Consider the following 18,321-nt stretch of genomic DNA (forward strand, 5'->3'; position numbering starts at 1 on the left):
TTATATATATTTCATTTTTCCTTTGCTACACGTAAATATAAATATGTATACCATCTCATTACGGAATGTCATCCTTTTACGATTGTGGCTGCTGTGTGTAGCACTGTATATAATTAGCAATTCGGGGAGGTTTCGGGGGTAGGATCTACTGCAAAAATTGTAACACATTTAACAATCATACACACATTTATCGTGTCCCCCTAAACGCGTCTGTGTAAGTTAGTATGTTCGTTAAAATAAGTCAATGCGTCTCATTGTTTAATCGGTTCACGCAACATTCTACTGCTAGCTTCTGATCTGCTGATCCTGCTTTCACAAATACTGTGCAGCTACTGTGCAGTCGGACGACCGCAATCGCAATTACTGTACGGTGAAATCGTTCAACGGCATTTAAATGTGTATACTTTTCTGTTATATTTCCAACAAAAGCATTTCATAGTTTTTTTTTCATATTCGAGGGCAACATTTGTTTTGTTTTATTATTTAGAATGTTTGAGATATTTTTTACTCCATCTCACTTTTCCTCAGCTCAGACTACTACTTTCTTTACTGGAACTCATTACTTGTTTCAAACTGACTAGAGAGTGCCTGTGGCGCATTCGCTACTTCACATAGTTCACTACTATGGCTTTGATAATGAATTGTTGCTTTAAGGAGATTTTAAAAATTCGCTTATTTCAACTAAAGCTTACAAAATTAAATTGATTGACTGGACAAAGGAATACGAACGAACCGTAATACAAATGTAATAAAATGTTTCGTATCAAACGGTGTTAATAGAAAATTGTACACAGTATAATACTGTATCAACATGTTATGTAAATAGTTACAAATATTATGGCAATTTCCTTTATTTCTGTCTGCTCTCTTTTTACTGCAAATTTCTATTCTCTTTTCACTGAGTTTCCATCTGTTCGAAACCTATCTTGTATTAAATCTTGTGTCCGCATGCTTTTATCAGATTTCCCACAGGTTCGCCAAAACATGCCGAACATACATGTACAAACAGACACACATATAAACGGGATAACAACAATGCTTGAGCTGTGTGTGTGGGTAAGGGTTGCTGGGTACTACAAACACCGATATCAAAAATAGGACACATTCTATTGTACTTAGTCCGAGCGGTTACGGCACAGCTAATAAGTGTCTGTGGTGGAAAGGAGGCTTTCATGTGCTAAGGTCGCTTAGCACACCTCACAACATTTAAGATCGAGAGTTTTTGGTTTTGTTTTGTATCCATTTTGCTTCCATTTTGACTCCTGCTTAAAGTAGTCACACATAAAGGTAACCTCACGACGCACAAGTGTGTAGTGAGTTTAAGAAACATTTTCTTCTTGGAGAACGGACATCGTCAATGTTTGTCAGCGTTGTTACGTAAATCGGTGTACTAGCATTGATCTTGCACTTTATCATTTATCTCCATTTTATCGTACCGCACGAAGTCCTTCCGGAGCATGCATTTAATAACTGTTTTCCCGGACATCATTTTCATCGATCCTCCTTTTTGCCCAGTCGGCGAAAAACAATCAATCATTCGTTCTTCCCAGTATCACAACGGTACGGTTTCCCGTTCGTTCCCCCATTTTCCTCAACTGTTGTTGTTGTTCATTCGTTTTTGCTAATTTTCATCATGTTGAAGCTTTCATCTCTTCGTCCACTTGTGCGAGGAGTCCACAAGTTCGGTTCGCTTGCACGTGCGGGGCGATCCTTTTGCGTATCGGATGGGTGTTGTGTTTTGTTTTATGAGTTCCAGGCCATGACGACCTTCTTGAACGGCACGAAGATACCGTGGAGTGGTTCACTGTTGTTGGACGAGACAAAATTTTAAATTGGTTTTCTCCTTCACCGGCAACCACATATGCAGGCCCGGCGAACCGTACGTACCATTCGAAAAATCGCTTCCCATCGATGGTACCGTCACAATCGCCCAAATTGTTCGGCAACTGCAACCCAACGTAGGTATCGTCGGTGTCCGTACCGGCAACGGGACCAATGTACCGTACGCGGCCAACTATGACGCGCCCGTTCGGTGAGATGACCTTCGCCAGATGGCCCGGCTTGAGACATTTGGGCGTTTTTGGCAGAAATGGTAGCGCTTGCTTCGAGGGAATGTAGTCTGAAATAGAGGAGTTTTATGACACAATATTTTCTTTTTGTAGAAGAACGGGTAGCTATTTGGAAGGAACGATTTACAATAAAGATGATAAATGATACTATTACGTGTATTGCATTATTTTGAGTGCAATGCAATGTTAGCGAGTGCGAAGAATGAGTAGTATTCGGGACCTATAATATAATGGTCCTTTAAAGAGGTGGGGACAATATTGCATCTTCTTCTTTACTGACACTACAAAACCTCAAGAAACCTTGGCTTATGTTTTCTGGTTTTCTTTGACTTAATTTACCCTCAACTGGATAGTCAGTCCTGCGGTACGGATGATTGGTCCGAATAGGATTTTGGACCAGTCCTGTTGTGTGAAGACCGGCGCCGCTATCAATACACCACCGGACCCCCCGACGAAATTTATTAGTTCCTTCAGATATACCCCTTAAAATTTCGCTTCGGAGTCCAGATAATTCCTTGGGAGATTTTTTTTCTTAGCCCTACAACCTCTTGGGCTTTGAAGAGTTTTAGACCTGGCTGGTATGGCTTTCTTTGACTTTATTTAATCCTAGGTGGAATGTCTAGATATTTTAAAATTACAAACAGTTGCCGTATCATTTTATAGACATTTTAAGAATTTTCTATTTAAATATAATTATATTATTCGAGGTGCTTTATAATTACATAATTATTAATTATTGGAATTTCATAAAAGTGTTCATACGGACATATGGCTGTAGTAGTCGAAAGCCATATGGCTAAGTTAATGTACCCTAGTATGCGAAAGAGGAGATAAGAGCTCCTTTATGGCAGAGGGTGGTGCCCCACTTAATTAAAAGTAGAAGGAGAAAAGCGTTCATACAAATTACGAAGGAAAAGTTTTTTCGCACTTGGTGTTCTAGTTGTACTCCAAAAATCAATTTTTGACCTAGTGAAACAAATATATTAAGTTGTAATTATTTTAGTTGTAATAATTGTATATACCTTATTACCAATCCTCCGTAGCAAGGACTGACTATCCTGCTACGTGGTAAAATAAGTCGATACGGCCAGGCCGTTCTAACGAAACAAAAAAAAATTGTATATACCTTAATAACTTTGTCTTTAAAAGAAACTTATGGACCTTATAATTACGTTACGAACCGAATTACAGCTTCACTGCTCTCAAAAGTGCATATCAGAAGAATACTAGCGCCTAAAGATATGCAATATATTTTTATTTATTGCTTTTTACGAGACGACCAGGGGATAGGATCTATTGAGTTCGTCATCTCTTCTTCTGGAGTTAACAGTGCCAAATGTCTGATTCTCATTTCATCATCAAATACTGTTGAAAGACCAACAGAATTGGGTCGAGTGAAGCTGAAACCTCTCCTAAAGAAAACTTATATTGAAGACTTCAACATTTACTTTGCTTTCATAAATCGTTGGTTAAGTAAATAACCGTAAATTCATTTGAGTTTATTAATAAATATCTGTAACAAAGCACCACTTACTTATGGTTGTCTGTTTAAAGCATGGTAAAATCTATGCTCACACGTACTTACCCCTCTGAATGTCATTTTCCGAGCACCGACGGTGTTTTGCGGTTGGATGATGCAGCGGCGGATGGGCATGGACTGCGTGTGCGGCGTGAAAAGTTACGTGCGGCTGCAGTCCGGCCGTTGCCGGCGGCGGTACACCGACGTCAAGCTGTCCGAGCGAGTCCTCCATCGCCAGCATATTGCCACCTTCGAGCGACCGGCGAAGAAATTCTTCCGCCTCCTCCAGCAAGCTGTCCGTCGATCCGCCCGAATCGCCGTGGATGCGGTACAGCGACGGACCACCGTACCGGCGCGGACAGTTGCAATCGTGCCGTAGGTCGGGCAGCGAACCGCGTATTTTGTGTACCGGCTGCTCCTGGAAGGTGACGCGCGGTGTGTAGTGCATGCTTTCCGACGGTCTCAGTGCAGTGTTTTGGTGCGTTTGCCGACAGATGGCGCAGCGCATCGAGGGCACACTGCGCGAGCGGTGATGTTTGCTGAGCGTGGAATAGCGCGACCCGGCCGAGTAGCTTTTCGACGAGTCGAACGAATCGCCCCGGTTCGTCCACAGCGCATCCGTTTGGGTGGTTTGGGTGGCAATGCTGCTCTCGTTTACCGTCCACTGCGATACGCCCGGCGAGGTCATGCTGAAGCTGGGCGGAATGCTGCCCGGGGGGGGGTTTGGGGAGAGACGAAAGTGGGTGGAAAACTCATATTACTAATTAGTTTGGACCGGGATTAAAGACGGCAAGGGCAACGGTTCGGCGTGGGTTCCTTTCTCCTGAGACAATCATAAATCATCCGTGAAGAACCGGGCCGGGAAAGAACGAAAGATGGTGCAGATTTGCCCAATGTAAAAAGTTTTGTTTGTTCTTGCGTCTTCGTTAGGCGGTAAGCGATACGTTTCGTATGGCAAATAAATTTACCTCCAGCAAAGTCACGATGACTGTCGTGATTCGTCGTGTGATAAATCAAGAAAGTGAAACCAGCTGCTGACGGATTTTTCATCACGTTTAAACTTTAAATGAGCTCTGACGGCAAAAAGTCATCATTAGTTTAGTGAATTTACGTTCACTAAACATTTTGTGATTATTTTCAAGATAGGCATAATACTAGGCAAAATAAATCAATCAATTACTGAATTGGTGTTTTGGTTGTGTACTCCCGAAAGTATGCAATACACCCGTCGCTCAACACGAATTGCCTCAACTGTTTCGTAACAAGAAAACGAACCAAAAGAATAACAATTGCATACTTTTAGGCGCCAAAAAATCAAAGACACAAACCACCAAATTAGTACAGATGGGAATAATACATGCAAGCTCAACAGTTGTAAATAATAATCCCACGTCCAATGTAGCACCCACGTCATGGTGACATCAGCAGACGGAACGTACAAAGATAAATCGTTTCATAAATTTAAGCCAGATTTATCGGATGCCTGATGATTCATTGCAAACAATAATAAGGAAGCACAACGTTTGCATCGAGCTGAAGTGTGTGGCACTAGCAAGAAACAAAGCATTCCAGGCGGCCTGGAAAACAAAAATAGTGTCTGGCGTCTTCAGTCTTTCGTCTAGTCTGTTTTTATGTTAGCAAAGTGTCGTCTAGCCATTGCCAAGGAAGGTAGGTCATCTGCAGTTGGATTTGTTATTTTTTTTCGTCCTTCTCCATTTGACCATTGGGGTTTGTGCTGGGTGAACAAAACAACACGAGACCGTTGTGTACCGCGGAAACTTTGCATCTTGTCCTGTTGTCTTTTCCCATCCCATACCCTTTGGTGGCTTCCGGTGTTCTTAGCAGGTTTCCCTTGCAGTAGTTGGGCGAACGGTTCGGGTCACCATTCTCGTCCTGCTGATGCTGGCAGAGGTGATCGGCCGATCGGGACAGCTCCGGTACCATGCTGGTAAAGTTAATATCGCTCAGCAGCACCCGGCGGGCTTCCTGCGTCTTGTCCGACGGTCTAGCGCGCGGAGGACACACCGTCGGATTTTCCACAGCATTAAGCGAGCAGCAAAGAAATGTACAGAGATCAAAAGAGATAGACCACGATTACGGCGTGTTCTTCGCTAGGTGGATACAGAACGGCAACGGCTCATTATGCAGGGGTTTCTTAACGCTTGCTTCCTTGTTGGGTTTTTTAAACACTATGCTTAAAATTTGTTAAAATATTACTTTATTAATTTAACTATTTAAAAAATAAGATTTTATTATGTTTTGGTAAATTTTAAACTATTAGAAAATTTTGCTCAAGTTTTCTTAGTGAATTGTTTTGAATGCTAATCAATAGTATACATTTAGGCGTCATCGAAGAATTCAAAATTTAAAAAAATGTTGTGCTTCGATTTATGAACCTAAAATTCGAATTAATAAGAGTTACATTTTAATTTTAAAAATAACCGCTAAAAATGTATTAAGTAAGTTTAGAATATTGTATAACTTATTTCAGACCCCTGCAATAATGAAACCATGGGCTCAAAAGAAAAAAAAAACGCTAAACCTAAAGAAGAAGATGCCCTAATGTGTTCTGTACCTAATATCGGTGAGTGGGTGTGTGTGTGTGTGCGGTGTGGATTGTACGTGTGATTCTCAGGTCTGATTATGTGACTCCTGTTTGTCAGCCCGTCAGCAGTGTTTGCATGAGCATATAGTTGCGCCCTTATGCTAACTTCGTCCTTTCACTACCTTCCCACGAATGCTTTGCATATGTGTGTGTGTAAGTGTGAATGTTTGCGGTTGTATGTGTGTGAGTGTGTATGCCAATGGCGACACTTTAATTGGCAGGAAACTACTAACCGGGCGAGCGAAAAGACACAAAAAAGTGACAGGCAAACCCCATTGTGTTTACCACGGACCACCGGATGATAAAGACATTATGCTGTGGAGGGTGTAATACAATTTCCTCTCCCTTCACCCTTCTGTACGCAGCGTCTTTTGGTGTCTTTTGGTTTTCTCCGGGGGTTTGGCCGCAAAACAATTAAGATTTTAAAGCCCAGTGCAAGATAGTGGACGGAGTGGAAACGTACACCCTCCTGCCAACTATCGCACACCGGGCCCAGACGGAGAAGACGGATATTTTCGACATCCGGCCATGGATGGCATGGTGTTGGCGAAATGTGTTAAAGTCACGCCAAGTTGTCGAGTCGCCTGTGCAAAACAAGGCTTACCGTGGATGCCGGCAACGCAGCAGGAATGTCGACAAAAGAGCAACATTCTCTTGGCCATGCCGCCATAGCCACCATAGAGTGTAGGAATGACAATTGAAAAGTGCTGATGTTGGTGATAATCCTTCCGCAAGAATGGAACACGATAAAAGTGTTCTATGTGGCGTTCCACCGGCTAGTGTGTCTGGGGCGGTGCACATGGTGAACTAACATGTTCGAGTGGTGCAAAACATGCCATAAAAAAAGGAGCTAAAGGACCTGTTAGGCCCTTTTTGCGCATTAGGCTGCAAAATACGTATTGAAACCGGCATGGGCGTAAGTGCCCATGTCTGGCAGTGTGACATCACAGCTGGGCATTACATAGAGAAAAGCACACTTTGGACATAAAAATATCAACTCTTTAACAAAAAGCTACACCACATGATGTTCGGTGGAATTTTTAGAGATCTGAGACGACTCAACACAGGTCTTGGCAGAAGCAGATGAATTAAACATCACTGTTTTACCATAGCCCAATGTAGCAAACGGTTACTAAATCGACTATGTGTTACGTACAAGTGATGGGAACTATTAAAAGCTTCATCTATATTCGGATTTTTGACAGAACATATAGGCGTGTCATTAATGTAAAAATGTGTTCAGATTCAGGAAGCTCTTCTACGTTGAAACCGTCAAGCACTCGTTAAGCACGTTCGCGTCTACTTAGAACATGCCATAAAAATACTTCCGGTCGCAAGCTTAACCAAGCGCCTTGCATTAGAGTTGTTGCTGAGCTAATGGATGTACGGCGAATATCCATGTTTTGAAGATTGGTATCGATTTGTGAAAGGAGTTTGTCTCGGAAGCTCGAGAGATCACGCTTATGTGTTTTATAAGATGTTCTTACTCAAGTCTTTCTGATTTTCCCTCCTGTCTTCAGAAAAGCTGTTTAACTTTACGAGACAGCTTTAATGATCTACGTCCACGCGTCCTAAACGCTAGGCAGACATGGCGAATATCTGCTATTCATTCTTTACAATATGCATATTTTAATTGATATTCAGAGTTCTGGCCTTTTCGTGATGTTCATCTGCATTTCCTACACCTTCTTACCTGAACTGTTTAACTCAATTTCTGGAGCTTATACAGCTCATCCATTAATAGCGGGAGCTATACATATGCATGCATATTTATTGATTCGTGTAGCTTATTATTGATATTATTGATGTAGAAGTGAGCCACCATGCTATTGCAAGTAATATTACACCATTCTCCCTTCACAAGATGTACTCTTCATGAACGATAAAATTGTTGGGTTTTCCCTTTTAACATTTAAGGTACGTAGCTTTTTCATTCAGATCCATCCATATGAAATTACTGCCGGTATCAAGATCTGGAGCTCATTGTAATCTTCAACAATAAATGACTTGGAACTCCAATTGCAATTGATTGTTCAACTTGTCTACGTACTTCAGAGATTGCGCACCTCACTACGTGTTCAACCACCTCGCCAATTTAGGGCGAACAGCGAGCAATTCTGGAAGATTCCTAAAATTGCTTCATGTTTCTAGTACTATTTCATAACATTGAAGAAACAGTTTCCTGATATGGAATAGTTAAGGCTGCTAAACATTAATGCTGTTATATCGTCAACGATCTTGTGACGCTGGCCATTGGCTAAGGTTCGGAAACACTAACAGCATAAAGCTTCCAACAGAGCACACTAAAGGAATCTATTTCCATTTACTGAAGATCTTATGGTGCCAAGGTAAAATATTTTGCAACAGACGATAGAACAAAACCTTTATCAAATCAATACAATCTGTATCTGAATCACTCGATGTTATTTCAACCTATATTAGCAAACAACCTTCTAAATGTTAAAAAAAAACTTCTATTTAGTTTAGCTTTTACTTTCACTAATAATTACTTAATTGCCACACTATTCGGGACGTTGTGCCAGAAGAAAAAGAGCGATAGCCACCTCGTGCACACCTAAATATATCCTACCGTGAGTGCCACGCTTGCAGCGGTGGATCAAACGGTAGGCGGAGTAGGCGGTCGCCTAGGGCCTCGCCGTGTTGGGGGCCCCAAAAAATTTGTGCCGATTGTGCGATTTTTGAAAATTTTACAACAAAGTTAATTTATAGCAAAAAAATTAATTTACAAGGTAAAAAATTTATCAAAAATATCTTCCTTGGTTATATAAAACATTTGTTTCTATGTGATAAATTAAATGCAGAGAAGAATATCGTCTTAGTGACTTTAAAGTATAAACGAAATTGCACCAGTACCAGGACACTAATTTTCCCGTTGGTCGAGAAAAATTTCTTCGAAAACTACCTGTTTCCGAATGTATAATACCAGGAGAGCATCCACGGAAGAGGTAGCACCTAGTACAGCAATTTTGGTCGAAAACCGCCGAAAAGTATGCAATGTTTAAACACTAACTTTCCCGTTGGTCGTGAAAAATTTCTTCGAAAACTACCAGTTTCCGAATTTAAAGTACCAGGAGAGCATGCACGGAAGAGGTAGCTCCTGGTACTGCGCCATAAGGTATGCAATGTTTATACACTAGGTATGCGCCGTAAGGTATGCAATGTTTATACACTAACCTTGCAACCAACTTGCAATGCAAGTTTGGTGCATGCAAGAAACTTGCAGCAAGATAGCGCGCAAGATGGCGCGCAAGATGGCGCTTAACTTCGTACTTGCATGCAACAAACTTGCATGCAAGCTTGCATTCAAACTTGCATGCAAGTTCTTGCAAGCAAATTCTTGCATGCAAACTTGCATGCAAGTTTGTATGCAAGTTTGCATGCAAGAACTTGCATACAAGAACTTGCATACAAGAACTTGCATGCAAGAACTTGCATACAAGAACTTGCATGCAAGAACTTGCATACAAGAAACTTGCATGCAAACTTGCATGCAAACTTGCATGCAAACTTGCATACAAACTTGCATGCAAACTTGCATGCAAACTTGCATGCAAACTTGCATGCAAACTTGCATGCAAACTTGCATGCAAGTTTGCATGCAAGAATTTGCTTGCAAGAACTTGCATGCAAGTTTGCATGCAAGCTTGCATGCAAGTTTGTTGCATGCAAGTACGAAGTTGGGCGCCATCTTGCGCGCCATCTTGCGCGCTATCTTGCTGCAAGTTTCTTGCATGCACCAAACTTGCATTGCAAGTTGGTTGCAAGGTTAGTGTATAAACATTGCATACCTTACGGCGCATACCTAGTGTATAAACATTGCATACCTTACGGCGCAGTACCAGGAGCTACCTCTTCCGTGGATGCTCTCCTGGTACTATACATTCAGAAACTGGTAGTTTTCGAAGAAATTTTTCTCCACCGACGGGAAAGTTAGTGTTTAAACATTGCATACCTTTCGGCGGTTTTCGACCAAAATTGCTGTACTAGGTGCTACCTCTTCTGTGGATGCTCTCCTGGTATCGGCAATCTGAAAACAGCTGGTTTTGTATGGAATTTCGTACCAGCTAATGGCGATCCAAGTAGTGGCGTTATGGTTCTCCTTAGCGCATACAAACGTTTATATATAGAGACTAGCTTACTAGGCCCGTTTACAGGGCTACGCAACAGAACTCTGAGATGTACGCAAGGGAGCTTTCTTTCCGAGACTTTGCTGGTGTTGTTACGTCATGTTTGAAGTACATCTCCCTAACACCGATAATGCTGTAGCAAAATTATGGGCCCCCTTGAAAAATTCCGCCCTGGGCCTCCAAGGGGATTGATCCTCCACTGCACGCTTGGGCACTCCCTAAATAAGGAGTGTATCCTAAACTTAACGAATAATACTTACAATGCCTACCTAATTTCTACGCCACAACATAACGATGCAGTGGAGTTAGAAACAAATTACATTTCATCAATATTATAACAACGAAAATAAAACATGACCATTTGACAACTGCTCCAGAATATCAAGAATTCTTTAGGAGAAAATATGCTCACAACTTATTCGTTTTATCAGTTTCTCAGTTTATCAGTTGGTATAAATTGTATGTAAATTAACTGTGGCCTGATTAGTTTTTCATAATACAGACTACTTGTCCAAGTAGGTCTGCAAATCGTTTAAAAAATCGTAAACCGTATCCATCTGTTTCTTTTTTAGCCAAAGGATTCTGTGATGAAGTTTGATTATTATATACAGGCTTTACTTTTACCATCCTAAACCAACTGCCACAGTAGCAATCACACAAAGTAAACGCATCAAATCAACCGCTTTCGTATTCGTATCCCGTCACAGCGCCTCGAGGACAAATAGCATCCACAGTCCAAACTATAGTGTATGTCGCCCAGGAGCAGAGGAGATCGTTGCAAAGTTCGGCGCCACCGGGACAGGACCGCATACAGCGCTTTGTATGGTTTGTGGCGACGTAATAAATAAAATTTGGCACACATTCTCCCAACTCCCCCGCACGCAGCGCTAAACACTCCGGTGGACAGTTTGTGAATTATACAGTGAGCTTATTTTTCCATCAAACCCAACAGCATCACTCTTTTAAAAGCACCTTATCGCAACGAATCGCCAAATGTTCACCAGAAGCAGCACCTTTCGCTTTCGGCGTGACCTTGTGACCGAAGGAAGGTTGAACTCAAATGTGTGGGATTTGCGCGTCATTTTGACAGCGGTTTTAATCAACTATTTCTCCGGTATGACCAGCCCGTGCTAAGTGAACCGTATTTCTCGCATGAATCAAGCTAGTTGGCAGGATTAGGAAAACCATCACCAAAATACGAACGAGCTTTGTGGGGTGTTTTTTTATTCCTTCGTACCATTTAGCATTCGGTCGGTCGTCCGGTACCCTTTCGAAAGTGATTTTTCATTAAGTCTTTTCTGATCTGGTTTTGTTTTTATTTCATTCTCGATGATGGTTAAATAGGAGTGAGATTACAGCGGGGAGGCGGAAAATGAACCCAAAAGACCCTCGGACCTCGTATGACTAATACCAATCAGCATTTTTCATACTGGGTGCGTCGTTAAAGCACCGGGTTCAGTTAACAGAGGATACTACATTGGATGTCCAAAGCTTAGAACAACTTGACTACTTGAAGAGGAAAAGATATTATTTTTATCAGAAATTTGACCGGGCCCTTACTTATGTTTCCTTACTTGGCCAAAATCTTCCGGGGTTCCGTATTAATATTTGAAGCTTATCTCGCAGTCCGAACGCTTACAACGTCGGCTGAGCAACAGGTGGTAAACTTGACTGCGGAACCTTGATCCTTCATCTAATTTATTGCTTCTCGGGAAAGGGAACGGTAAAAATAAGGTCAAAATGTTGATTGTTCCATTACCTCGCTCACCGTGTTCAATTTTTAGATTGAATATTTTGTAAATATTCCACCTAGCTATATGAAAAACTTTGTAAAATGATAATTCGTCAGATTGGTTTGAAGGATCATCATCAATAATGATTGAGCTTTAAAAATAATGTAAATCATTACATAAACGTATCGCTAGTTCGAATTTAAACGCCTAAAGGTATGCTAATCATTCCATTATGGTGTGTAACGCCTCGAAAAAGGAATTCTTAGAACCATGATTGCATACTTTCAGGCGTTGTAACGATGCTCAATCGCGAGAGTTAATTTCCTCTCACTAAAGCGCTTAGCGTGAAGCTGTGAGTAGGAAGAGACCAAGACCATTAGCTCTCAAATATGGGATGCAATCATCAAATTATAAAAACTTGCATCGTTTCTTTCCGACACACCACCAACTCGTATGGTGGCGTATGACGTATGCAAATATGCACCAACCATCAATTTACCTACAAAACCTGCAGCCATTTAATTTCCTCATCTAGCGAATTTATTGCATGATTGCATGAAGATTAGTTTCCTCGAATTTTCCAAATGCGCACGGGCGGATCAAAAAAATGCTCCGAACGTAATGGAAATGTATCTTTTCCGACGAATGATATCAATTTTCATGAGCAGCTTCACACTCTATGATTATGTTGTTCGTGCATGGCTAAGTGTGTGTTAAGCAAAATAGCAACAGTTACAACAGAAAACGCATAACGCTGGTTCGGTTGCGAAGCCGAACCACATCACAATCCATTTCGATGCGTAGCCCACATCGAAGCGTGGACGGATATGTTACAGATAGCGGGATTGAGCTGATGTTTGACATCATTTAAATATATTATCCTTTCTTTGCACTGTCTAGCCTTGTGTCTCTTCATGTGTCACACAACTTTTCCGGTAGTTACAGAACGATCTGTATTATCTGCTGGTGATGTGCAAACGGGATGGCTGTGCCGATACACAACTTTCGGAGCGATCGATTTTACCCGAGACCGCCGAAGGCAGATAAATAGATATCAATTTCCTGTCATAAGAAAAGTTTGCTTTTCGTCTCCTCTTTGTTTGTTTGTTTGTAAGTGCCAAACAAGCTGAATCGGAGAGTGCAAACAAAACTGGTTGGAAAAGTAAAGCAAAAAATTGTCTCCCATTTCTCGCCTAGCAGCACTGATCTTTCTTTACATAAGACAGATTGCCTGCTCTCGCGTGAAGATGAGTTTAATCTAAAGTAACAAAACTAAAAACGTGTGTCTGTGTTCGAAAAAGGTTTATTTTCTTTAAACAAACCGTTCAATGCTTTTGTTCGACTACATGAATTTTAACACATTTTTAATAATGTGTATTTAGTTAACACTAGAACTACCGGGTTTGTCATACTGACTAAAATGCTTGATTTTTATTCCATTAATTATGCAGGTTAAAATACGTTAGAAGAGTTGTGGTACGACTTTTAAATATTTTTTTTTTGTACTGCGAACTCAAAAACATTTAAATAAGTCTTTAACATTGCTTTTAAACAAACAATCAGTTGAAAACGTTTAAATCACAAAATAGTCCTTGTGGGAATACTCAAATATTTTGTTTTGCAAATTAAGCTACATAAAATGTTGTTATTTGCTATTCCACTAGCAATACATAAAATTTTAACGTTTTAAATTTTACATAAAAATAATCAAATAGAATCAAATAGAAAATTAAATTAAAATAGAAATAAAGTTATTCACACTATTTTCATAATTTAAGAGAATAATTGTTTAGCACATTTTAATAACACTCGAGAAATCTCTGACAGGTTAACTTAAGTTTAACAACCCTTGAAAAAGCCCCAGAAGTATACAGTGTACATTTTCAATCGACCCAGGACAACTCCTAGATCGTCTAACCCATAATCAATCACCTTTAGTGTAGTAATTGCATACTTTAAGGCGTTTAGTGTCATCAAGAACAGCAAAATATTTATGGGTACAATTTTTCCTGTGACATTTGATTACCAAAATGTGTCATTAAAAGTAGGTATGAAATGCATAATTATTGATTAAATATTAAGAAATCTAATGTCTATTAGGCAATGCACGAAAATATGGTATCGAGCACATCCTAGCACAGATGATGAAGCTTCTTAAATGTTTCTCGCCCATCGATCGATTGCGAACATCATCCACAGCGTAACGTCTGCACGTGGCAGCTTCTTACGTAAGTCTGCGGGTGTTCCCGATGCACACCCGATGGGATAGGGCAAGCAAAAAGCCAAAAAAAAACAGGCAAAAACACGAAGGAAATATCAACCTTCTAATAAGTGGCACCATCCACGCTTCTGCCACGACCACAGCCACGCAGAAATGTCTACCACCCGTAACCACCTGTCACTAGGCGATTCGATCGATTTGACACGGACGAAATAGTACGTATCGATAAGCCAAAATCAACGTGAATCTGCGCTTCGTCGGTGGTAGGACTGAATCGTCAGAATGAAGCATATTGTATTTTCGCTTTTCCTGCGAAAGGAGAACCGCGAGGGTTAGAAGCATGATGGAATATCGGCTCGCCTTGAGTTCGGTTCATTTGCACGGCATTTAATTTGTGCGCCGTAAAGTAGGCAATACGCTGTACATTAGTGCCTGCAGTACATTAGTGTAAAGTGTGACGCTGTCAGTAGACTGTTGTGTGCTATTCTCGACATGTGTATTCTGGGTGTGTGATCTAGGTGGGTGTATTTTCTCAAGCTCCTTGAAGCCTTGAGGCTGTTCCAAGAGTCAAAAGGTGCATGCAATACAATTTAGCTTCAACAAGAACTCCAAATCTAATAAACCACGGATACGTAGAAAGAGCCGAATACGGCTAACTTACCTGAGTGGGAATTTACCTTTTCCACCGGGTGTCGGTGGAACAAACTTCGACGGTAGCGTATACAGCCCCGGCACGTACTCGGAGCCGGTTAGGTGGGTTTCGGAGCGCCATTGCTGTGCCAGGGCCGATATATCGGTTTGAGCTGCCTGGGAGCGCTTAACCTCGTCACCGGTCGCTCCTCGAACGCCACTTTCAGCCGCTATCACGGTCCGGAGCGTTTTCCCCGGCGGTAGATACTGGTGCGGTGAGTAGGTGCGTGGCGAACGGGAGAACTTCACTGCCAGTGGGCTTCGATTGGTGCCCGCACCGGTCGGTTGCATGCGACTGCCCGGATGAATGATGGGACTTTGGGTAAATAAGGGGGAGAAAAAAAAGGAAACGAAAAGTACCTCAGCACGTGGAGATATAAACCTAATTTAGGCAAAGGATTAATCACCAGCCGTCCCGCTGGGATCGGACGCACAAACGTACCGATAGGCGGGCGGATTTGGACAAGTGTTGCGACGTCCCATCTCCAAAATGTTCTCCTCCGTGATGCCACACTTGGAGATGTCCGTCTCAATCAGCACGTTGTAGTTGGTCCAGCGACGTCCCAGCGCACCGGCGGCCGCCAGTGTATTCGTACCAGCGACATCGAAACTATCGCTCTGCTTACCATCGTCATCCTGGCTGCTCGAAGCACGGCACAGGGCGGGGATTACGCTGCCACCGGACGCACCATAGTCCATGCTCGTGTCCTTCTCCAAGCTGGACGACTTTGTGCTAAAGTCCATGCTTTTCTTCATGTTGTCCATGCTGAGCGAGTCTTGGCTTTCGAGGCTTTTGCCCTTCTCGAGCTCGTAGCCCTCGACCACCTCGCTGTCGCTGCGCTCGAGCGAGCTCATCTTCTCCTGATCAGACGCCAAATTGGTGAAGCTTACCAGCACCGGAGTGCCCGACTGACCGGCCTCGTGCCACGGCTCGTAATCCGATATCGACACCAGATCCTCCTGTGTGATGTCCTTCGCATTATCGTCCGACGAGAAGATCAACTCGATATCGTCCACCTCCTCCTGGTTTTCCGATTCGCTTTTCTTCATTCTTCGCCGAGAATCGCCGGAAGGGTCAGCCAACGTGTAGCTACCTGTAATCGGTCCAGTGCCTTGTGTTTCCCCGTCCGGTTGGGCGGTAGTAGCCGGATCTTCCGCAAACACCGAATTATCTCCCTCCGAGATGGAGGCATTCGATTGCCGATCGGTGTCCACATGCAGATTCTCCGACGAGATCTGCTTGATGCTGATGGCGTCCGAACTTTTGCTCACACTCAACCGTTCCTCATTGACGACGCTCACGCGCAAGTTCTCCACACCGTCCGCCTTCAGTACTTCCTCACGTACCGTCACATCGTCATCCGGTACACGTTCGTCCGGTTCAGCAATCGTCTTTTCGTCATCTTCCGGCGTTTGATCTGCTGCGGCATCGGGCGTTGTGGGCGAGCTCTCCTTTAGACATTCGGAGCTCTCCGCTTCGGAACTACTGCCATCCATGTTGATGTTGGAAGACACCTTGATCTTCACGTCTATTCGTGACGCCATGGCCGAATGTGTGCCGCCACCGGGATGCGAAACTATCTGTATGTCGGGAACTACGGACACTTTCTGGTGTGCCGCAGAGCTACCATCCTTGACCGGTGTCTTCTTCGGTCGGACTGGATCTTCTACCCGTTTGGGTTCTTCCTCCACTGCCGGCGGACTGGAACAGCTGTCGTCTAACGGTGGTGGCTGTGTCTTAACTTTTCGTTTCTTTGTTTTTTTAGACTTTTTATCGTCCACTGCAGTCGTTGAGATGTCTTCATATGACTCACGACTAGCGTTCAGGTTTGATGGCTGCTTAAGAAGCCCCGATGTGGATGGTTTTTCTACACCATAAGTTGATTGTTGTTTTCGCGGATCGTCAGACAGTTCGACGGCTCGGAAACTGGCACTGACTTTACCTTGCTCTACCGTTTCTCGCACGCTTATCTGCTGCCTTAGCTGATCAACCTCGCGACGCGACTCCTCGAGAGCCGTACGCAATGAAACGACCGTTTCGTGTAGCGCTCGTACCGTGTCGAACGGACGCACGTAGGATTGCAATTCCGACGAGCTGGAGTCACTGTACGGGCAGTACGCAACCCGGCCATACTGTTGGCCGGTTCGCTCCATCTCGGTGCTCGGATGTCCGAAGGAAGGTAAGTCGTTGCAATGATTTATTCATGACGACCGCACTGATGAATGCTGCGGGAAAGGAAATGCAAACGGAACATTAGTGGAACGGTTATTACAGTCGTAAACGATCAGATTGGCTTAAAGTATGCGCTCTAAGCAGCAGTAGAACGTTTTATATGTTCTACCGGGGGTTTTCTTTATTCATCAATTTTTGCTAGTTAATGTAAAGCATCACTGCGTGGATAAACGGCTAATAATTCTGCATTAAACGACAATCATTGCCTATTTCCAAGAATGAAAATTAATAATTTATCTGCTCTCCTCTGCGGCTTACCGCGATGTATTGTGCCTTGGATGTGTACGCCTGAAGCTATGCAATTTTTGTTTTATTTTAAACAATCCTCGCGGAGGCTTTGGAACTTTCAATGTCACAAAGCGGACAGCGATGAAAAAGTGCTACATTAATTTACTAATTCCCATTGAATCCTGCCTACTGCGATGATTGCATACTTCCAGGGGCTTATTCCAGGCTACATATTAATTTGTTTATATTTTTCGATTTTCTTTAAGGTGGTATTTTTTATTGCGTTTCTTTCTACGTTTTAAGTATTTGTGCCAACTTGTAAAGGGAGTTTTTGTGTTTTTAATTTGAACATTATTTTTATAACAGGTTAATTAACCTGTTCTTTCTTAACACTAATCTATTTTTGTACATTAATTTCTGCAAAATCATAATAATTTATATTGCAATGTATTTTCTCAACCAGTACGGTACAAGATTCATATCGCACACATTTCGTTTTTAAATTGTTTAGATTAGATAGAAATAGATTTAAAATAAAAAGTACAATGAGTGATCCTTCGTTACGCTTTTTGGTAGAAAGCCTCAAAATGGAAGAAAAAAAGAATAGAAAAGCACAAGAGCATAACAATTGTGCCTGGCAGATAACTTCGCATGGATTACTGTTACGGAATCATCATTCCGATCGAATCATTTCGTCCTAACCCCGTCACTATGGATACAATTCAATGGTTCAGTGATTGTGTGCGTTTTTCGCTATCTATTTCCATTCTATGCGCCCCCGGTTGGTCTCCGCTGGTGTTGACGGTTCCGTCCAATTAGCTTCGTTTGCGATGCAATTCGTACATCGTTAGTGGTGAAAATTTTGCAGCACAATG

General features: G+C 42.3%; 1 protein-coding gene across 1 annotated transcript; it reads right to left on the bottom strand.

Moving 5' to 3' along the window:
- Positions 1-638: 638 nt before the first annotated feature.
- Positions 639-17,139, bottom strand: LOC128310701 (uncharacterized). The gene is made up of 6 exons (XM_053047404.1): positions 15,428-17,139; positions 14,957-15,301; positions 5,405-5,593; positions 3,655-4,295; positions 1,888-2,119; positions 639-1,804 (listed from the first exon to the last, which is right to left on the bottom strand). Exons 1-6 carry the CDS (start codon positions 17,137-17,139, stop codon positions 1,744-1,746), a joined length of 3,180 nt encoding a protein of 1,059 aa, XP_052903364.1. The 3' UTR covers positions 639-1,743.
- Between the last annotated feature and the right edge of the window lie 1,182 nt (positions 17,140-18,321).

This window comes from Anopheles moucheti, chromosome 2 (genome assembly GCF_943734755.1).
Source record: "Anopheles moucheti chromosome 2, idAnoMoucSN_F20_07, whole genome shotgun sequence".
Classification (NCBI taxonomy): domain Eukaryota; kingdom Metazoa; phylum Arthropoda; class Insecta; order Diptera; family Culicidae; genus Anopheles; species Anopheles moucheti.